Source organism: Phascolarctos cinereus, unplaced genomic scaffold (assembly GCF_003287225.1).
Source record: "Phascolarctos cinereus isolate Bilbo 61053 unplaced genomic scaffold, phaCin_HiC Scaffold_4;HRSCAF=312, whole genome shotgun sequence".
NCBI lineage: Eukaryota > Metazoa > Chordata > Mammalia > Diprotodontia > Phascolarctidae > Phascolarctos > Phascolarctos cinereus.
The window spans coordinates 645,045,793-645,061,353 of NW_027555847.1; the positions used below are offsets into that span (position 1 = coordinate 645,045,793).

The 15,561-nt window shown below is 37.2% G+C and overlaps 1 protein-coding gene across 3 annotated transcripts in view; it reads right to left on the reverse strand.

The window, feature by feature from the left end:
* Positions 1-15,561, reverse strand: part of TRAPPC9 (trafficking protein particle complex subunit 9) — a 942,595-nt gene that overhangs the window by 906,036 nt on the left and 20,998 nt on the right. For all 3 annotated transcript variants that reach the window (XM_020967021.2, XM_020967026.2, XM_078153761.1), the window contains exons 3-4: positions 14,709-14,854; positions 5,328-5,456 (exon numbers count right to left, since the gene is read on the reverse strand). In XM_020967021.2, coding sequence (XP_020822680.1) covers positions 5,328-5,456; positions 14,709-14,854 — 275 coding nt within the window. The remainder of the gene's footprint in view (positions 1-5,327; positions 5,457-14,708; positions 14,855-15,561) is intronic.

Consider the following 15,561-nt stretch of genomic DNA (forward strand, 5'->3'; position numbering starts at 1 on the left):
AAATTTTGAAAAAGAATAAAAGTCTCAGGGAAATGTCATAGGAGTCCAAGTCCTACAACAGGAATAGCAATCAGATGCTTAAGGAACATTATCAAATCCTCTGGCACATTCCACCATATTCAACAACCTATGTGGATTTGGTGATATAAATAATTGGGATGATGGGGAGTCTTCCTTGTGAGATCGTTTAGATTGTTCTTGAGCACCACTCCAATCTCCATTGACTCTACAAAGCCAAGAGAAAGAATAAAGCTCCCTGATTCTTTTTGTCTTCAGAAGATCAAAGCTAACTCTATCACCCTAGTGCCAGAGCTATTGAAGGGTCATGGACTAATACTCTTCTTTGAAATGTTGTGTCTTATTTACACTACTTCATCACCAAGAAATTCAGTAGCTTGAAAAATGGTAGAAAAGCAGCTTTAAAATGCCATTGATATTGCTTCTAAATCTTGGATGTAATAACGTTCATTCCACCACAGATATCTGATTCATATCTTACGTAACTGAACTTTGCTACAAAACTATTTTTTCCATTGTAATTCTATAATAGCAGTCAATGACTCCAATATCTGAATACAAAAATAGATTACTAATGGGTTCTGTGATAGAAAGGACTCAAATATGCTTTTCAAATTTCAACGGCAGCCTAAAGACATAGATATAAATTAAGGCGCTATCTATCAATATGCTAAATAATGCTAGAGTGAATCTAGCGATTAGGTTTCCAATAGAAGAGTCTAACTTCTATTGCTGCTATTCTTAAGGTATGATATCTGAATTATTTCACACAGATTAATAGGATAGTCATAGAATTAAAGACTATTTATTATGATCAAAAAGGGGCTTTAGCCTGTTCTAATCCCTACTGCCTGTTCTAATCCCTACTCTTTGCTTTGTAGAAGAGAAAATGTAGGCCCTAAAATGCAAAGTTGTCAGCCCGTGGTCACTCATTTAGTTCATATCAGGGCCAGACATAGATTACAAGTCTTCTAATGCCTAAGACCTTTCTACAACAAAGTGGTTACTTCCTATAGTTATCTCCTAGGAGATAACTATAATGGTACTTTCTTCGCCTCCACATCTGGTAGGCAAACATGAGATTTAGAAGAAGAAAACAAGCAAATCACCTGGAAGTTACTTATATATCTTCTCATTTTTCACATCTACCTTTAGAAACAAAAAATTTCCAGCTCTTGGAAAAGTAGTATTTAAAATATTAAGAAGGAAGCAGGTATAGAATCAGATACAACAGCACCATCTATGGCTGAAAATTAAAAAGTTATTATGCAATAAAACTGAATTTTTGTAATTGAGAAAGATCAATGAGGAATCCAAAAAATAAGATGGGGGTGAGAAGAAGGTAGAATGTTAGCAAACCAAAGATTATAGTTAATAGCCTTTGGTTTTCAATTCTAAGCCTAAAAATACTAAAAGATGTGGCTGTAAGGTAAACCTCTCTATGTTGGAACTAGAAACTTCTTTATATATTTAGTCTAGAACCTTTTTTCCTTGTACAGATAAATAAATCAAGGCCCAGAGGAAAAAGTGTCACTTGCCATAGCAAATGACAGGGTCAGGACTAGAACATAAGGCAGACTCCCTAAAATCAAGGTCTCTTTCCATTCAACTAAAAATACTATGAGACTCTAAAATAACCCTATATTTGCAGAAGTATATTCTGTCATTTCCATTTGTGCTGTAAAGATTTTTTTTAGGAGTTAGTCTAGATAACCTCTTCCAACACTAGGATGCTGTGATTAAGCATCTTACAAATATTTACCAAAGTATTTATGACAACATAGACATGTAACTTGGAAAGAAATAGTTATTTTCCTTCACCAATATCCTCCTATTTTAACAAGAAAGGAAAATTGGTACATGTAATATAAAATATTGCAATCTTAATTTATTTCTTTAGTAAAATATAAGTATATAACAAGAGAAAAATAAACTTTCTTAAAATGACAAGAGGAATCTAATTCTACCCCTGGAAAATAGCTAAAATATGACTAAAGTTAGGAGATTAAATGGCAACTGTCAATGGACTAAAAGTTTGAAAGACTGAAAATCACTGAAATGACACTGTGGATTTTGAACAACAAAATTATATTTCCCTCACTGGGGAAAAAGTTACTGAATCATCCAAAAATAATTCTCATGTACCCTACAGTATAAGTACTCTTTTTAATACAAAAAAAAAAAACAAGTGTTTCATCAAGACTTAACCAAATGATAAATGTATGCACCTAAATTTCTTAAATAAGTGCATATGTATATACCTGTAAATGCACATATGTATATGTGTATCACCATCTACTATATTCTGAGATGAAGCTCTTTATTAATCACAGTCTGTGCAAGGTGTGGCCAAACAGACCACCACAAGACCATTTGTCCTTTCTATAATGAGCAAAGCCAAACACAAACCAAAGGGAAAAGTTTATATTTATTTTCAATTAAAAAAAAACACATTATAGATTTTGGCTTTCTTTCAAGAGGAAAGTCATTAATTTAACGAGTCTTCCCACACACACATTAAAGGAACACACAAAACCAAATGAGAGTCTTTAAAATTTCTCTTATTAACAAACATCACGGGGAAAAAACATAATGATCAAAATCATTAGTTACGGTTGAGCTGTGATCCACCTTCTGCTCTGCACTGTCAACTTGAAATGCACTTCTTAAAAAAAGAAGTACAGCAGTGCAACAGAGCAAAGAGTTAAAAGTAGTTAGGATTTTTTTGTGTGTGGTTAAATAACAAAAACGCACAACACTTCGCTCTTTGATGCTATTAATTCTCATGTTTTCACTGATATCTCCTCCAAAGACTTGACTAAATTTGACTAAAATACAAATATCTAAAATATCTGCTATTTCTAAATCACTCTACCCAGCAAACCTGTTAAAATGCAGGAAATGAGTAAAAGTGAAAAAAGCATAGAAGAGACATCACTGGATGTCAACAATTCAGTTGTCTTCAGAAGTGATTCTGCAAAGTCAAATTTAGTATGAAATGAATACAGGTTTATTCCCTGATCATTTCTAAGTTTATGTACCAGGAAGCTCTATTTCAAAGTCCAGATTAATGAAAGATCAACTCTAGAGTTTAATGAAAGCTCAGTCAACTTCACTTTCAAAGACAGTTACATGATAGTATAAAGAAGAAATAAAGACTACAGAATTTTAAGTGGATATTTGGATATGATTCTTAAAAGTATTCACAAATGCCATAATACAGGTTGCCTTACCAGGGTAGAAGTTTTTATTGTGCTAACTTCCTTCAACTGTGTGGCTGACTCTAGTAATTGCCAAAATTCCTTCACTCACAGACAAGGCAGTGAGCTAAACTAATAGCCTGACTGCTCTCAACTCCAGAGTTAATGCAATAAATTCCAAATGTACAATTGGGATTTCTGCAAACTATGTGATCTTAAAATTAATACCCAAGGTAAGATCTGCTCATATTATCAAGCCATTTAATGGATTTGGGAGATAAGCAACCTCAAGAGTTACTACAATAATGATGAAGCCTCTGAATGAGACAAGATTTGCTTTCTAAGTTTTCCCTTGGACCCTCCAGGCTGAGCTTCTCTCGAGTCTGTGTTCAACTGCAAAAAGTTCCTCAGATTCTTCACACCAGGCAAAGCTACAGAAAGACATTTCCGCTCTGCAGACAAGGTGGTTTTTAAACCTCTTTGCCTACATTCAACAAGAAGAGAGAGACTGCCTCCTAATGAGTCTCTCTAGAGAAACTAAAAATCAAATGAACACAGGAACATGCTTTTACAAGATAATTCTTCAAATCATATCAACAGACAAAAGGACCAGCAAAATCCTTCCAGATGAAAGGCACTTCTGGAAATGGAGAAGAAGGAAATAAAAACTTATTTTTAAAGAAGTACTTTCATTTTTCTGAAGGTTCTTGAGGATTTTGCAATTAGAACTTGACTTGAGATAACAAGAAAAGTTAAAATACGATCATATCATACCAAAATTAGCAATTATAATAGTAAGCTAAAAGCAACTGTGGTGAATACTTGGACAAAATGTACACAATGTCATGAAAATCAGTAAAGAGGAGGAGAATAACTGGTGTAATTCACTTCTGAAACGTGCATATTTTATAAATGACATCTCAGTCAACTTCCCCTTCCATTCAAGAAAGTGGCACTCAACCAAGATCACTAAGAAATCTCTGCTGAAGAAGTCTAATCGGGTTCAAGAAGATTTGACAGAGCTATAAAATGCAAATGATTAAAGGAAGGTATGTACTGACTATGACCACTGAAACAACACTAATTTGTTCACAAAAGCTCAAAAGTCCTCTATCTACATTCCTTGCTAGGTGCTGGGGGACAAGTTGAAAAAGGCAAATGAGAAATTCAAGGCATTCCAACCAATGTGTGAGCTAGAAGGGGCCTTAGTCTAACACTCTAATTTTACAAATGAAGAGACTAGAAGCCAGAGAAGTGAATTGACCAAGGTCACTCAGACAGCTAGGGGGAAATCCAGGACTAGAGTTCACGTCTCCTAACTCCCAGTCTACTGTTCACATTTTTTTTGGGAGGCAAGAAGGGCGAGAGAGAGAAAGAGAGAGAGAGAGAGAGAGGAGAGAGAGAGAGAGAGAAGAGAGAGAGAGAGAGAGAGAGAGAGGCAATATTTGTACATAATACTGATAAATCTACATATTAATATGATGCACATAAAGCCTTGGCCTTTGACATCTCATCAAAAAGAATGAGACCTTTATGACAGAACTGTTCTATTCTTTCAATATAATTATTTCCTGAAGCACTAATTAGGAGCTGCCTCCCTCTTTGAAAGGAAAACTAAGAATTCACTAGTTTAATATTATACAGCGGCAAAAGCTTTTTTTTACTCTTCTGCAGCATTACAAAAGTAATTCACTCAAACTTTCTAAGGCAATAAGAACTTGATCAACCAGGGAAGAAACAAAGCCAACATGCCCTGAATTAAACGTCATTATCAGTGGCTCTGGATTCACAGTTTTCTGTGCTTACTTTCATCTACTAATTAGAAGTGATGAAAAAGACTTGGTATCAAAACCTTTGGTTATGACTCACTTGCCATAAAATTTTATGCAAATATTCTAGAATTCAACCAGGCATTCTAATCAGTCTGTACAGGGCATTAAAGTGGAGCTGAAAGAAACTCTGTCTTGCATGCAAGACTGCTAACTCAACAAATCGGGAATTCAGCACAGCATCCTGTCCAACTCAAAAAGGGAAGAGGGGATGAAATGCTATCCTGCCTCTCTCAAAGCCTGAGAATTACTACAAAGCAAGGACAAGCACTAGACCTACCTGGTCGGTGCCGGTTGCCTGCATCAGTAGGAAGGGAGCTACCTTGCAGCCGTCGAGCTCCAGTTTTGCCCCCTGTACCACCAGGATAGTGATAAATAACAGACGCAGAACACAAGCCTTCGAGGGCAGCTGGGCAGCAAAAAAGGAAACAGCATGCAATCAGTGGAGTAGCACATTCATCAACTAAAATTGCATTTGGAATTGTAACTCCTATACTTGCTATCAATTACATAGTTGCTGAAATGAACAATGATTTTAGCAGTTCGATTACTCATAAATGCTAAGTTTTCCTATGATAGTAAAATGTCAAAACTGAAGGCTACAGTACTTTGTTATAACATATCTATGTTTATATGCATGTATACATATACATACATTTATATATGTGTGTATATATATAATCTAAGTATATATATGCATGCATGTATGTATACATATATACATGTGTGCATATACATATATGTACATGTATGTATATACACACGTGTGTACACACACACACACATATATATGGGGCCTCTCTCAACTAGCTGAGTCCTAGAATAGGATGAGATCAGGAAGTTTTGCCTCCTCTGAAGATAAAGATAAAGATTTTTCCCTGACCTCTTCTTTCTCCCTGCCTATTCTTCCCTCTCCACAATAAAGTTGTTCCCATGGGTTCTTTAAAAAAAAAAAAAGGCATGTTATACACACACACACACACACACACACACACACACACACGGTGGGGAAGAGTAGCCCCCTCCGAATTGACAGAGTGTCCCCTACTATTGTACAGCATGTGGCTCAAGAGACCACACTATAGGGGCAGAGGCCTTTCCGTAACATGTCCCCTTAAAAACTATGGTAGCAATGGTTGGCAAGCTGTTTGAAGGCTGGCCTCTTCATCTCAAAGATGGCTCCACCTCCACTAATAGATATAGAATTCCACCTCTCATTGCTTCACACTTGTTTGTCCTGTCAATGGCTATTATTCCCTAATAATCTTAAGTAGGGCCATTACACTTCAAGTTTGAGCAGTTTACAGGACAGAATGGCCCCCCCAGGAGACAAGGTGCACAGGTAAGCAGTGTAAGTAAAATGCTTTGCAAACTTGATTATCATTATTATTCTTTAATCACTGGATATGTCTAAGCAGAGGCTGGATACCATTTGTTAGAGACAAATTTTTTTGGTGAGGCAATTGAGGTTAAGTGACTTGCCCACAGTCACACTGCTAATAAGTGTTATGTGTCTGAATCCAGATTTGAACTCAGCTCCTCTTGACTCCAGGGCTGGTGCTCTGTCCATTGTGCTACCTAGCTGCCCCCATTTGTTAGAGATATTTTAGAGGGTAATTACTGTTCAAGTACCATTTGGATTCAATGTTCTTTCCAACTCTGCTTTATAAAACAGCTAAAATAAATATATTATTATACTTTATATTTATGTAATGTTTTACATAGTAGAACTGTTTCATTTCTGTCTTTGTATTCCCAGTGTCTAACACCTGTGCCTTGTACCATCAGCAAACAATGAATGGTCAACCCAATACTATATTTAGCATCTCATGTAATTATAAAAATCTGAGCGCTTCTCTCAACAATGAAGAATAAAATCAATGATAAAAACCATTAAGATGCCACACATCTTAGTCCTTGGATGCACACACAATCCCCTCTCCCCCTTCTCATTTGATTAGTAGAAATTTGGGATATAAATTCCAAACAGATCTTTATAATCACTCTTAACAACACTAATGTTCAGTTTTTCAATCACTACTCTAGTCGCAAGCAACACTACCAAAGCAGAAATCCCCCATTAAAAAAAATAAATGGAATCACTATTTCTTGAGCACTTACTATGTAAAATTCATTGTGCTAGGGGCTATGGGTGATACAAAGAAGACAGATAGATAGATAGATAGATAGATAGATAGATAGATAGATAGATAGATAGATAGATAGACAGACAGATGGATGAACGGACAGATAGACGGACATATAGACAGACAGATAGACAGATAGATGTCTCCTGGTTGTTGGTACTGCTACAATGACATTATCCATGTCTTTTCCTGTATTAATTAATTTTTTTTTAAGAAGACCATTCTTTGCCTCATTTTTAAAGCCTTAATCACTGAATGGGTACTGCCTCAGTCAGACTAAGACCTGTTAAAAGACCTTAGCTTGAAAAGGCCAAGGTCCCCTACTGCATCCTGGGCCATCTCCAGTTGTCTACTACAATGCAATGTCTCTTACAGAGATAGTGTGGTATGCATACAGAGGCCCTGGACTCAAATCCTTCTTCTATTGAGTACTACTTGTGTGACTCAGGGTTACTCATAATCTCTCTGTGCCTGATTCCTCATCTTTTTTCCTTAAGCTAGATCTATGATATCATCAATATCAGGAATTTGAGAGTGGAAACTCACTTTACCCATGTTATTCAGTGACCAATCCTTAACCACAATCTTAAAAAAGCTGAGCAGGGAGCTGAAAAGCTGTGCTCTGTCCACAGCTAATATTTGTTAGAGGCAGGACTCAAATCCAAGTCTACCTGACTTCAAGGCCAGCTTTCCATCCACATTACCTCTCATCCTCATTCTTCTTTTATAAAATGGGAAGACTTAAATGGAAAAGGAAGGTATCTGAAGTGGAAAGGGGGAGACCTCACACTGTCAGGAGGTTGGAGGTTGGATAAGTGCTAATATAGAGGAGAAAAGAGAAGAAAAGGGACAGTTCATACTTCAGAGTTCCAAAAAAGATCTGACAACCACTACTAGGTCAATCTTTACCAAAAAATCAAATGAAAAGGAAAGGGACCCATATTTACAAAAATATTTATAGTAGCTTTTTTGTAGTGTCAAAGAACTGAAAACTAAGGGAGTGCCTGTCAGCTGTGGAATGAACGAATAAATTATGGTATATGAATGTAATATTATAGTGCAGTGAGAAATGATGAAGGGGATAGATTCAGAGAAAATCTAGGAAGACTTATAAGAATTGATAAAGAGTGAAATGAGCAAAACCAGGAAAATAAATCATACAGTAACAACAGCATTGTAAAGACAAACAACTTTGAAAGAACTCTGATCAACACAATGACCAGCAATCATAATTCCAGAGGTGACAGACTTAAGGTGCAGATGGAGATACATGTATATTTTTTGTATGTGGCCAATATGTAAATTTGTTTTGTTTAACTGCATATCTGTTAAAAGGGTTTTATTTTTCTTGGAATGAGAAGGTGCAAGGTGGAAAAAAGAGAAAACAGATTTCTGTTCATTGAAAAAATAGAATTTCATATAAAAAGAAAGATGTGAGACACTTCCTGAAGAGGAATAAGCTGTGTGCTCTGAGGAAGAAGCAGTTTTATCCTCCAAAGAATGCTATAGTAGAGCCACAGAAGCTATCAAGTGAGAGATCACTCTGTAAAGGTCAGAGAAAAAAGACAGCAATGTTTTCTCAAAAGAGAAAAAAGACAGGACTAGTTTGAGTTGGCTATTACCTGCTCAGGCAAACAAAAACAACAACAAAAAAAAGCTGGTAACAATTGAGAGATCTACTTTATTCTAAGAATAAATATCCAAGATATAACAGTCATATGAGAAGTATCGAAATACATGACAACTATCCATTTCTACTGTTTCAAGTGGGCATCAATGATGCTGTCAGAAGAAACCAAATTTTATACACACATACGATTTTGAAGTGAAGTCTCAGACAAAAAACTCAAGACATGAGGGACACAGGTTATGTTTCCAACACTGCTGACCACTGAGGCAAAGGAGGCAAAAGAAAAAAACCAAAATGAGAAATAAAACTGGGCTAAGAATATGGTATCTGAGAATGGGATTTAGACTTCTGGACACAGCTTAAAATATAAGCATCACAGATTCCCTACAAGAAATAAAGTACGGGGGCAGCTAGGTGGCACAGTAGATACAGCACTGGCCCTGTAGTCAGGAGGACCTGAGCTCAAATCCAGCCTCAGACACTTAACACCCATTAGCTGTGTGACCCTGGGCAAGTCACCTAATCCCATTGGTTCAACTTTCCCTCCAAGTTAGCAACAAACTGTTCCCACTCAGAGAAGCACTCTAATCTGCTGACATTAATTCTCCCAGTAGTCATTTCGCCTCAGGGCCGCCACTTTTATTGTATGCAAATATTTAGCTTGGAGAGGATAAGTCTATGATCAGTCCAGCACTCTGCCCTACATGTTGTCTTTGTCACTCTTACATCCTGTCTGTCTCTTCTCCTTACAATCACATAGTCCATTCAATGCCAATGTTTGCTGCAAAGGTATTTCCATAAAGTTTTACTTCACTTAGGTAAAAGAAAGACAGTGTTGGGTGATGAGGTCATAAGATGCATGAGTCTTCTGTAGCAAGTGATCACTGCTGTTGCTGTTTTCAACTCCATTCCTCCCAAGGACTCCCTGCCATGTCTGGTAGTCTCAGCCTACTCCAGCATTATAGTCACCCAGAATTATATAAGCCTGTCCTCTTCTGCCACAACTGATGAGGGTCTCCAGGTCTTCACAAAATTTTTCTTTGACCTTGTCAGGGTTCACCATGGTAGAAGCATACACACTGATGATGATGGCATGACATTTTCCTGCAAGTGGCAATCACATTGTTATGAGCCTGTCATTCACTCCTTTTGGTAGGCATATAAGAGCTTACTGACTAGATTAGTTCTGATTAGAAAACGTATACTAGCTTCAAGGCACTCCCCACAACAAAAGCTGTTCGTCTTTCAGATCTACTGGATTTGGTGTTGTCTATAAGTGTGCACATATTCTGAGTACTGATGGTGAATGAAACCATCTTTGCAGAAGTTTTTGTACTTTGTTCGTGTTTTGACCACATGGTGGGATCCCCTCCTGCCACGGTAATCAGGCCAGTGTTAAGTAAGCAGACAATTTTTAGGGCACCTTTTCTAGCCCCTTCCTCACATCAGGCAGTGAGCAGCGTAATCCTTAAAAGGCTGCTCAGACACACAGGGGACTGCCAAATCCCACTTCTGCTTTCAGTGAGATGACCCTATCACCTGGGCTGCCTATGTGCAAGGTTGTGACCTCAGGTCCCAGTGTATCCATACCTGCTGCTTCATCACTTGTCTGTGGCCACAGGGCTTTGAAATAGGTAAAAAAAAAATGGTAAAATGGTATGGGTGATGTCTTTTGATTCATGTGTAAATTGTATTTAAGTGAGGCAGAGTTGCATGAAGTCATCAGCCTCACTCTCTCTTCAAGAGTCATCAAAGTGCAGTGGCAGGATGACTAGTGCTGGCTCAAAATGTAGTGGATGATCTTGGTGTCTTTGATGTTTAAACAAGCTCTGAGCGCTCCACAGTGCCTGCTCCAGCTGCCTGCATGGCCATTGGAACAAACTGTTCTCATCTGCCCAGTCCACCACCGGAAGTCTTCACATGCTTGGGGCACGCCTAGCTCACTGATGGGTTTAAGAACCTCAGGTAAGTTAGCCCATCTGCCCTCAGGGAAGAAGCCCTCAATTCATATATTTCTTTACAATGACTTCCATCAGATTTTGTATAACTATGAAGGTCAGCATACAGGTCTGTAGTTATTGATGTTCTCTTGGAAGCTTTTTTCAGTATTAATAAGGTATGAGATTTTTTTCCATTTATTTCCCTCCTTCATATACTTTGTATATTGCTCCTTCAATGCCCTCACAATTGAGCCACCTCTAGCACAAATCATTCTTATTTACACTTAGTCTAATCCAACTGCTTTTCCCATCTTCTTTTTAGTTCTAAATCCTGCTTCTTCTATAAGCACATCCAAGAATGTGATGTTAGGGCACAAATGTGGTAGTTCCACTGACTTTGATGAAAAAAAAAATTTTTTTGGAAAACAATTCTTGTAAATATTTCCATTTTTCTTCCACTTCTAGTACTTTCATTTTGATTCTGGAATGACACGACCTTGGATGACCATGACAAGCTTTCTTTAAACTGGTTTTACCCACCATTATTTCTCTGATTTGTGAGATGATGTTGCTATTAATCTTCTACCATCTTTCTCCACATTATTTGACAAATGTGTTTTTTTGCTTACCTGGTGTTGCCTTTGACATCCATCTTTCTCTTGTAAGGCTAATGTTTGCTGACTAAAGCTTTTTCTAGGCTTTTTAGGCCTTCTTTTTGTGAGAATTAATTTACATCAGTTTAGCTTCTGGATGAAGTTATAATTGATGTAATCTCTGTTGTTCATTTTCCATTTTTCCAGTTCTAAAAGGCTATGCCAGTAGAGATAGGCTCTGGTAGGTTTAACAGCATGAAAAAGCTTTGTATGGCCCTGGTAATAAACCAAGCCTGTTCTCAGAGGAATAACATGGCTAACTACAGAAAGATACATCACCAATAGACTTCTTGTTGTCGTTCAGTTGTGTCAGTCATGTCCAACTCTTCTTTACCTCATTCGGGGTATTCTTGGCAAAGATACTAGAATGATTTGCCATTTCCTTCTCCAGATCATTTGACAGATGAAGAACTGAGGTTAAGTGATTTGCCCTGGGTCACACAGCTGGTATATGTCTGAGGCCAGATTTAAACTCAGAAAGATGAGTCTTCCTGATTCCAAGCCCAGTGTCCCCACTGCACCATCTAGCTGCCCCCACAAACAGAATAGACACCTGATAATTAACTTTTTAACCATGGCAAGCCATGAAACAAATAAAAATGTAAAACAGTCCTCAATCTTCGATCCTTAATCAAGTGTGACCCACTTCTACTTCTGCAGGGGCAGAGGCAGAAAGACTGGAAAGGTGGCAGCTATTGCTAAGAATAACCATTTTTAGACTATCAATAAACTTTAATTTGGCTACTGTACGCTAAATGTGAGATCCTTGTCCAGTGAGTGGACATATGTGTGAAGGAACTGAATTATATCAATCTTGACATTATTGCTAAGTTAAATCAAAAGGAGAAAAGTTGAGGGTAAACAGAAAAATGTCTTACTTCTTGGAGAGATAAAGAAAGGAGGTGGCAGACTGGGTTTCATTTTACTCTTAAAACCAACAAGAAATATTACTCCATAGGATATTTGGTAATCACTCATTACAGTGCTAATTAATATTTGAAAAAAAAAATAATTGCAGATTATGCACCAAATTTGGTTGTAAAGAATAAAATAGTGGAGAAATTCTAAAAAGAACTTAATAAGACCTTTACAATAAATCAATATACATTCTGAGAGTTAGTGACTTCAATGTAAAGGTAGGCAAAGGTGTGAGGACAGAGAGAAACACGCGGAAAATATGTGTGAGAGAGGCCAAAGACTATAAAAACAGTTATCAAGAGTAATAAGGCTCAAAAAGAGCTAGGACTGCCAAGAGAAGTTAAAGACAAAGAAAAAAAGGTTATTAGCTATATTTGGAAGAAAAAAAAGTAGTATCAAAGAAAAGCTATTATCTTTGCTTGCAGTGGACCTAACAATGATGATTGCCAAAAGAGAAAAGGCAGAGGTCTTCAAATCTTATTTTTTTTTTGTCTATCAGAGAAAATGATTTTTACCTTGGAAATGATAGACAAAAATGGCAAATACGAAGTTGACACTGAGGTTAAGTAAGGAGATGGTAAGAGAACACTTAGTAGCCCTTAACAAATTCAACTGTAACCCATTTAAACAAGTGAACTACTGTGGCCTAAGTGAATCTTGAGGTTCTGAAAGAACAGAAAGATGGGACTGCTAAGCCTATGTTAATAATATTTGAAAGATCATAGGAAAAAGGGAAGTTTCACAAGATTAGAAAAGAAAAAACACAATTTTCAAAAAAAGGAAGAGAACAATCTGCAACTATAGGCTTGACTTCAATTCCCCAAAAAACTCTAGAACAAATCATTAAAGCTGTGGGATATCCAGAGGGAAACAGTAATTACCAAAAGCCAGAATGGCTTTATTGAGAACAGGTCACATCAGATAAATCATATTTCAGTTTTTAAAGTAACTAAACTGGTAGATAAGAGGAATGTTTGTTATAGATATACTTTACCTAGATTTTAGCAAGCTTTTGATAAAGTATCTCATACTATTCTTGTGGAAAAAATGACCATATAAGAAATAAAAATTACAATTAGATGGATTCAGAACTAAATGACTGGCTAGATTAAAGAGAGATGATAAATGATTCATCGTCAATACAACAGGAAGTCTCCAGTGGAGTGCCTCAGGTATCTTAGCTTTGGCTACATACTATTTAACATTTTACCAATGACTTGGTTGAAGTCTAACACACTGCATGAAAAGTCTAAATCCAAAAAGATCTTGGCAGGCTAGAGCACTGGGCTGAATCTAATAAAATGAAATACATTAGAAATAAAAATAAAGTTTTACACTCAGGCAAAAAAATCAATTTCATAAGTACAAAACTGAGGGAGTAGGGGCTTAATGATTCCAAGCTCAATATGAATCAGTAGCAGGATAGGTACAACCATAAGAAAAAGCTAATGGAACATTAAGAGAAATACTTCTGGGAACAAGGAGGTGACAGACCCTCTGTCTCTGCTCTATCCAGACTATGTTAGGTTCTGGGCACCTCATAAATAAATACAAGCTAGTATCTCACATTTTGTATTACAATATAAAAAATACAGCATAACATTTCTTCTACCAGATGCTAAGCTCCTTCAGGGCAGGGCCTATGTTTTATTCATCCTTAAATCTCTTGGAATCTTATTCCTCTGGATCAATAATAAACTTCTCTACTCTACATACTGCCCCTGTCCTGCCTCAGACCTCAAAATGCATTTTGTTTTACATTTGTCCACTGCATTTATGAAGCCCTCCTTCAATACCTCACTGTGACATGGAAATGATCCCATATTTCCAAAGCCTATGCCAGCAAGGTACAGGCCTGGGCAGGTGATATCAGGTTATTTAAATATAGGTCTAGAGATGAATTTTATATCTCTTTTCCAAGAACCAGCAGAACTAAGTCTAGAGAAACTTAACCACCAAGTTGGTCAGAGGGTAATGAATTTTTTGGCCATAGAAAATCTCAAAGACCACCTACTCAGCAATGGAAGGATTATGATCTGCACTGATGGAAGTAGTACTAATACCAATTAAATCACAGGTTCTTAATGCATTGTATCTTATACTTATGTAAGTGTTCCATTCTCTAGCAGAGCAGAAAGTACAGACATCAAGAACCTTCTCATCTAACCTTGTATTTACCAGTCCAAGAGCCCAGCACTGCATTCAGCACATAGGAGGCATGAGGTCTGTTGAATGTGTGGTTCTTCATTCTCCCACAACACCTAACACAGTCTTTTTTCATAAAAGATAGAGTTAAATGTTGCTGAAATCAAAAGAATTCCAAATGACAAAGAAAGGCTATCATTCCAATAGAACTTCATCAAATAATCTTACCTCCAAGCCATAAAAAGTCATTCACTGACCGCAGAAGCTCCACAGACATGTGGTAATGAACCAAGGAATCTTGTAGCATCCCTGCCTGAAGGCATAAGTCACCAACATGTTTCCGCATCCGCCCTTGACATCGCTTCTTATAGTGTCTAGAAGAGAAAGTGCAATTCAAGTGGATAATTATTCATCCAGGACCTCTTATCTCATAAGCACACTACTTAAGTACTCTTCTTCTAACTCACTCCTGAAAGAAATGCTAATAAGAAAACTTCACCATATCAGAGAATCATTAGATTAAGAGATAGAAGAGCCCACAGAGGTTATCCAGTCCAACCTCTACATTTTACAGATATGAAAACTGAAGCCTAGAGAGGTTAAGAGACTTGCTCAGGATCACACAGCTAGAAAGTCTAGGATGACATTCAAATCCAGGTCTTCCTAATTCCTGATTCAGAACTCTACGTACTACATCACACTGCTTTACCCCTATCCCATGCTTCCTCGACCTAGTATTCAGTCAGCAACAACTATTACCAACTGTTTTTTGATCGGGGGGGGGGGGGGGTGAGAGGGGGGTGGGGTGGATTGTCTTCAGGAAAGGGGCTCAATTTTTTTCATCTCTTCTGACAACAGCATATGCTCAGAAAAATGTTTGTTTTTTTCTTTCTTTTTAAAACCCATTGCCTTAACCATAAACAACTTCACTTAAAAATGACAGCTACATAATATCTATCTTTTATGGGGCAAGAGATTCCTCCTTTAACTTCACTACATACCTATCTTCTGGCCTCTGCCATGAGACCCTTGTCCAATACCATTTCACAACAGGGTCTTAATGGTGATTTAAGAGAGTGGA